The sequence below is a fragment of the Panthera pardus genome, unplaced genomic scaffold (assembly GCF_024362965.1).
Source record: "Panthera pardus isolate Hobbes unplaced genomic scaffold, ASM2436296v1 HiC_scaffold_17, whole genome shotgun sequence".
Lineage (NCBI taxonomy): Eukaryota > Metazoa > Chordata > Mammalia > Carnivora > Felidae > Panthera > Panthera pardus.
The window spans coordinates 23,932,696-23,940,312 of NW_026526732.1; the positions used below are offsets into that span (position 1 = coordinate 23,932,696).

Consider the following 7,617-nt stretch of genomic DNA (forward strand, 5'->3'; position numbering starts at 1 on the left):
AATCTATTTGTAAAAATATTTGAATGGCCTAAGTACTAAATCTTTAAGTATTCAAAAATATTTAAAGTGGGGTTCTTGTTAATTGTTTGGTCTGGCTTTTAAAAGAGTGCATTCGTTTAATCTTTGTTCTTGTTTAGGGTGGTAAAAGCTTTTATACGTATTGCTACTATCGATATTTTTAGGTTTAGGTCAACTGTCTTATCTTGCTTTCAATTTGTCCCATGATTTTTTGTTTCCCTTTTCTCTTTCTGCCACCTTCTGGACTAATTGCTGTTTTATGATTCCATTTAATATACTTTGTTGGCTTTTCAGCCCAAATTTTCTTGTTTTGTTTTATCAGCTTATATGTCATAGTATATATCTAAAGATATATTACCACAATATACTTTAACTGATAATATACAACTTTATATATTGTAAGGACCTGATAATAGTATACTATCACACACAGATTTATCTATTTTATTACTGTTTTCTAGTACCATTTTATATTTGTATTTTATATGTTTTATATGTTTGTTTTCTAATTTATTACTGTACTTTCTTACTTTATCCTTATTAAACTATTTTAACATTTTTCAAAAAAAGTTTATTTGTTTATTTTGAGAGAGAGAGAGGGCAGAGAGAGAAGGAGAGACAGAGAATCCCAAGCAAGCTCCACACTGTCAGGGTGGAGCCCAACACAGGGCTCGAACTCATTAACTGTAAGATCATGACTTGAACTGAAATCAAGAGTCAGAGGCTTAACCAACTGAGCCAACCAGGTGCCCTGAATTATTTTTGTACTTTTTAGTTTTATTTTGGAGTTCTTATTTTTACTTTTTAAATTGCATTTATTATTTCTTTTTAATAAGAAATATATTTTCAGCTGTCAATTTTCTGTGTACTACAGATTTGGTCCCATCTCATGGCTTTTAATATGTAGCATTTGACTGTTCATTTATAAATACAGAAAAAAAATTCATTTTAAATTACCTTACTTGATCCAAGAGCTTTTTATGAAATAATTTTAAATGTATTTTCAAATGGTTAAGTATTTGTTTAGCTTTTACATTCTTACTAATTTTTTACTACATTTGCATTTTGGTTAGAAAGTATATTTTTTATAAATATTTTATATTTACTTTATAAATGCCATATTTATATATATCATTTATTATTCAGGAGTATATAGCTGTATGCTAAAATCCTGATATAATTACCAATGAAATGAAATCATAAAAAAAGTAGAATAGTAAGGAATTAAAGATTGTCCAAATCAACTTTCTCACTGGATCTGTATCTTTAAACATAATAACAGGTACTGTTTGCTGAAAGGAAGCAGAGGTAAGCAAGGTTTTTATGGTGGCTTAGAAATGCCATCTCACAGGAGCTGTGAGATCATGACCTGAGCTGAAGTCAGACCCTTAACTGACTGAGCCACCCAGGTGCCCTGCAGTGATTTGAAACAAAGATAGTGAATACATAAATACTTCTTCCCTTCAGGGTGGGCTATTTCCACAGCCCCACTCTTTTGGGATGTCACCGACCACTCACTAAACATTTCATAAAGATAGTAATCTTGGTTATCTTTGTATGTGAACTCTTTTTTTTTTCTAAGCTTATTTTTTATTTTTGAGAGAGAGAGAGAAAGTGCAAGTTGGACAGGGGCAGAGAGAGAGGGAAAGAGAGAGAATCCCAAGCAGGCTCCACACTGTCAGCGTGGAGTCTGAGGCGGGGCTGGAACCCATGAACCATGAGATCATGACCTGAGCGGAAGTTGGGCGCTTAACCGAGCCACCTGGGTGCCCCAATCTTTGTATATGAACTCTTAATGCAGTACATGCTAACTGACAGATACTTAGCAGCTCTTTGTTGAATGCAAGTGAGTTGGCTTTTCTCCTGTGCTTTTTATGTGGAGGAAGCCTCAATTATTTAAAATCCTTAAGTCGAGAAATTCATGATATTAAGCATAGGCTGAATAATAGTTAAGAAAAATTGAAAACCTCAGTATTTGACTGACTATAGTTTCTTTACTAATGAGGCATCAGTACAAGGCAGTCATACATAAAGATTATAAATGAGGAGCTCCTGGGTGGCTCAGTTGGTTAAGTGTCTGACTCTTGATTTCAGCTCAGCTCATGATCTCACTGTTCTTGAGATCAAGCCCTATATCGGGCTCTGCGCTGACAGCAAGAGCTGCTTGGTATTCTCTCTCTCCTCTCTCTTACCTCCTCCCCCACTTGCGGTCTCTCTCTGTCCCTGTCTCAAAATAAACTTTAAAAAAAAGATTTCAAATGATATCAAATAGATATGATTATTGGTAAAGATAAAAAGAATACACTGAACTAATATAAATTTCTTTGAAATAATTTTATAACTCTTTAGGAAGTCTAACTTAATATAAATATACTTTTCCATTTCAATAATCTTGACCATAAAAGCTATCATTATTAGGATATCCGTGAGCACAGAGTTTTTTGTTTTTTGTTGTTTTGTTTTTCCTTCAATAAGAAACAAGAAAACCAGAACACCTGAGTGACTCAGTCAACTGAGTGTCTAACTTTGGCTCAGGTCATGGTCTCACAGTTCTTGAGTTCAAGTCCCACATAGGGCTTTCTGCTGTCAGGACAGAGCCCACTTCTGATCTTCTGTTTCCCTGTCTCTCTGTACCTCCCCGCCCCCCGCCCCCACTCAAAAATAAAGAAACATTAAAAAAAAAAAAAAGAAACAAGGAAACCATTCACAATATTTGCCATAGCATTTTTAATTTATTTGGTGGCTATATTACCATATCATTTGATGTTAAAAATTTCAAGAAAACAGTATAATATTAAAAATGTAATTACTCCATTTCTTTAAGTTAGTGATCAAACTATAGAATGACTTTTAGTAATTAATTTACAACTTTTGCACTTAAGTAAGTTATATTTATATGAATGCAAATATAATTACACCCTCAAAGTTTAGCCAAAAGTGTTCAGCCTTTATATTTAGGGGATCTTAATTCTAATGTGGTTGTATGACTTTGGGCATACATATTAACCCCCCTAAGATGCAATTTTCTACTCTGTAAAAGAGATAATAAAACTTCTCTGGCCACAAAATACTGTGATTAAGATGTTATATGTGTGAGAACTCTATACAAGTTCTATTTTTAAAAGAATTAACATTAGTTATGTATATATTTTCTAATATGTGACAAAATTAAAATAGAATGAAATGTTTGTTCAAGAATACTTGCCTTGGAACTTAGTATTCTATTTTATATTGGACATAAAGTTTAGACACACTGAGATAAGTTTAAAGAATAGATATTTATGTGTGAAATTGAGATAGTCAGTGAATAAGATGAAACTAAATGAACATGACTGATAAAGAATTGTGACATATTGGCAGGTAGTCAACCTTTTGGTCATTGCCTAATTAGAAAGCATAATCTTCTAAATACGATTTCAAAAATTTCAGCAACACATAATACTACTGTAATTACAGTAAATGTATACATTGCAATGAGAAAAATGGTCTTCTCAAAGTGTTCTGGCACCATGCATTTTATAATAGTAAATTTTTCCCCAAAAGATCCAGCATCACACAAGTAGAGAGGTTTAACTTGGAAACCAAAGAGGTGAATCTGAAGCCAAAATGCTATCACCTCTAGACTAATTCTTAATAAAACAGAGAGGATATAAATCACAGTGTAGACAGGCTTTTGAAGAATGCATTCTTGATTGATGCTTTTACATGCAGCATAAAGATGGAAAATAGCGCCAGGAACCAGGACAATCACTAGTTGTAACGCCCAGAACACCTAAAGTATGTCAGAAATATCTTAGTCAAATCAGTCCACATGTTACCAAAAACACACTAAAGAGACTGTCTCTCAACAGAAGCAAACTTAAGAATTCTATGTTTCATAAGTCTTGCAAACAATAAAAATAATATAATGAAGATAGTATTATTGAACATGTTTACTTACTAAGATATTTAAAATGTTAAACATCTTAGTGATTGTGAAAATGTCATATTTTGCTGTCATCATCTACCAATTATTAATTATAATGAAGTACTTTATTTTAGTAGCTACCCAATTTCCATTTTCCAATTACAGGTCTAGAGTATAATTCTAACATCAATAGATAACAGAATTCTGGAGATGGAAGAAACTCTTGACCAACTCATATTAATTCACCTGGATTATACAGCCAGTTAGAGAAAAAGTAATAATTCTACAAACAATGCCTGTTAGGACATTCTTCATCTTATTGTGACATTATCTTACATTTAAAAAGAAACAAATTTTTATCCAGTGTAGAGTAAGGCTTACGTGCCCACAGAAAAACTTACCTGTGGAGTGATTGGCCTGAACTGATTATAACAGAAGAGGTTTATTTCTCTTTTGTCTGGATCACAACTGAAGTGCAAAGCCTCATTCCCATAGACCGCAAAGCCTAACACACCAAGGAAGAACATTCTTACTGATCCAAAGAATAGGGTGTGGAATTGACCAATCACAGTTGGAGGCTTCACCTGTTAGCGATTTTAGGAGAAAAAAATGTTTTGACAACAAACATTAAAGAAGCACATGTTAAAGGATGTTTTCTTGATCACATTTAAAAATATTTAACATTCATGAATTTCTGAAGCAAGATATAACTTTAGACATCATTAAGCCCAATACAAATTCTGCATTATGAGATTGCCCAGCCCTTTTAACTCTGAAAATATGAAATGCAACTATCAGGGACACGTTGCTAATCAAATGTATAGTTTTGGAAATATTTAAACAGCTCTGAATTCAATGAATATCCTTACCCCCCTAATCCTTCTGCAATAAAATCAAGAGAATCTGAGAATATCTGGGACCTCTTTTAGAAAATTAGATAACAAATCTAACATTAAACTCATTGGTATGCATACTATCTTAACAACCAAATGATGTTTATTTAATTGTCATTACAGCTTATTTTCTACTTCTTAATTATTGAATTGAGAGATAGTGAGCTACTTTAAAACACTAATAGCTAAAAGTACTCCCTGAATTATTCAGGATATAGTTTTAAATTCAACATATTTTGAAATATATGGTTGATATTTATATTATTCTTATATATGTAGATGTTATCATTCATCAATACTTATGCAAATCAGATTAAAATACAAGACAAGACTCAATTATTTTTGTTTGTTTTTTGTTTGCATAATACTTACACATCCTTCATAGAAGTTTTTGATGTAATTTAGAGACATGTCTCAGGTGTTGTTATCCTGGCATCCCTGTGGGTTAATTCTTGACCCACATTGCCACTTTGCTTCTGCCAGAATCAAACTCATATTCTCCCATGACTCTTACAGCAGAAAACACTTATCACTGCAAATTTCTCTCCCCTCCTCCTTTTCTGTCTTTTTTTTTTTTTTTTTTTTCATAGATCTCTGGGGCCCCAGTCAACTTTCCTATCTCTGTCCCAAAACAAAACAAAAACAAAGAAAAGCTGAGGGCATGTGTTCAATCTAATAATCCCTTGACTTACACTGTCAGCATAGCCAGCCAGACAGACGGGCATGCTAGCAAAGCAAGAGGCCAGCTCAACAAGGGCTCTGAACACTCAGTGCCTCTCAGTTACCTGAGAATTGCCTATTGGTAAATCAGTGGACTCTTAAGCTTAGAGTTTTCTCCAAAATGTCAAGTGATTTTCCCCCTCCCCCTCCATTTAGGCGTATCTGAAAAGATAAGCACATAGAAAATATTCCTGATTCTTTCTTGTTTACCTTTATGGAATAGAACTAATTTCTGGGACATTTAAGAAATTGTAACAGATTATGATAGGTGTTACAGCATCGGATATTACTGATGTGTTGCCATATTTATCTTCTTGTCAAACGCTTACCATGGACATAAAAAATCTGTGGTTAGATCTCTATTCTAAGTAAAAGATAGTTTCCTACCAACCAAGATAAAACCGGGATCTGGCACAAATCGTGTGAACAATCCTGCCTTCCTTTCTTTTGTCCTCCAGTAGATACATCATCTGCTAGGCATTATTATGGGTGCTGAGATCAGCAGAGGCCAAAACAGATAAGGAGATGCCTTCCAACTGATACATCTGTATAATATCTTCCGCCCACTGATACTTCCCTACAGCCAATGGTGAATCCGATCTGCTTTCTTTACCTGCATTTCTCATCTTTGTTTTGTTTGTGATCTGCACTCTGTGAGAGCTGTAACTCTAGACAACTGCACTGCTTTCCTCAGCAAGTGAAGAAACAACTGTATAACTAACACATGCAGTTGTAGCCAACGGGCAAGGGGCAGTGGCCTTGTTAAATCGGTGTTGTAGAGGATAGGGAAAAATAAACATGGACAACGTAATGATCCCTCAGAGCTGTTGCATGAGAGTAATTGGTCTATATTCTCATCTTGTTCAGAAAAAGAATTCCAGGTTTGCTGTGTGCCAATTCCTATGAAGAAGCATCCAAAAGCCAAAACAATCTTTTGCATGGGAGGAATCCTTCTTTGATTTCTACCATGTACAGTAATGAATGTGATCATTTAGACCAACATATGCTAGGGTCAGACAGGTAGAAACCATCAAAGTCTTCCTGTGTTTTTTCAGAGATGAGCAAAATTGGCTTGGACCTTAATTGTGTGAAATTGCATGTGTAGATGGGAGAAACACAGTATCATTTTCATTGTTGGGATCCATGTGAGGCCAAATAACTAATACTGCTCTTCCCTTTATAGGTTATGATTCAAATGAGTCATAAGACAAAGGAGTAAAGCAGTTGGAGGCCAGAATAGTGCCCTTATTATACTTATCATCATAAAGATTATGTTGGAGGAGGAACATGGTTTATCTCTTTGGGAAAGTGCGATTCCTAGGCAGACACAGGTGCAGGCCTGGTCAGTGCTGTATCATGGCTGCCTTCCCTGCATGAAGTGCCTCCCTCCCTCTATGAGATTTATGCATGAGAACAGAGTAGAAGTGCTGATCTCTGTGGACAACTGGCTCCCAAGGGGAAAGTCCCAAGAAACGATGAAAGCCTAGTTTTACCTTCCAAATGTAAGATAAACTCACTAGAGAAGACAGTGGCTATAGTGATGCTGGCCTCGTCGTATGCATGGCAATTAGTAGAGCTGTTAATTAAGACGACAACCTGAGCTGCTTTACATGCTAAGACTTGCAGAGTACCAGGAACAGCAAAAATAAATAAATAAATAAAAAAATAAGGGCAATCCCCAATGCGCAAGCATCATTTAGTCCTCTGCTTGCTTTAGGTTTGCTAATATTACATTAGGCAAAGCCAACCCAGATTTGAGAAATGGCTACTACCGCTTGAAGGATCTGCAGTCATATTGCTTAGTACCAATATCCGTACCAGTTAAGAATTATTTCATAGCAAGGCACTCTCAAATTTAATGGCCAAATAGCAAACATTCATATAGCTCATGGTTTGAGTGGTTATTTCTCCTGGTCTGGGTGGCTCAGTGATCTCTGCTGGGTTCTTGCATGCGAATGTGGTCAGGCAACAGGTCAGCTGCTATGTGGATTATCCGGGATGACTTAACTCACATGCCTAGAGGTTGGCAGACTTTGGGGAGAGTGATCAGGGTGACTAAAGCACATGTCTGTTTGTCAT

The 7,617-nt window shown here is 35.2% G+C and overlaps 1 protein-coding gene across 1 annotated transcript; it reads right to left on the bottom strand.

Annotated features, from left to right (window-relative positions):
- Positions 1–2,749: 2,749 nt before the first annotated feature.
- Positions 2,750–5,397, bottom strand: GJE1 (gap junction protein epsilon 1). The gene is made up of 3 exons (XM_019425000.2): positions 5,191–5,397; positions 4,327–4,509; positions 2,750–3,790 (listed from the first exon to the last, which is right to left on the bottom strand). The coding sequence occupies exons 1-3, from the start codon at positions 5,227–5,229 to the stop codon at positions 3,395–3,397; spliced, it is 618 nt and encodes a 205-aa protein (XP_019280545.2). The 5' UTR covers positions 5,230–5,397; the 3' UTR covers positions 2,750–3,394.
- Positions 5,398–7,617: the final 2,220 nt, after the last annotated feature.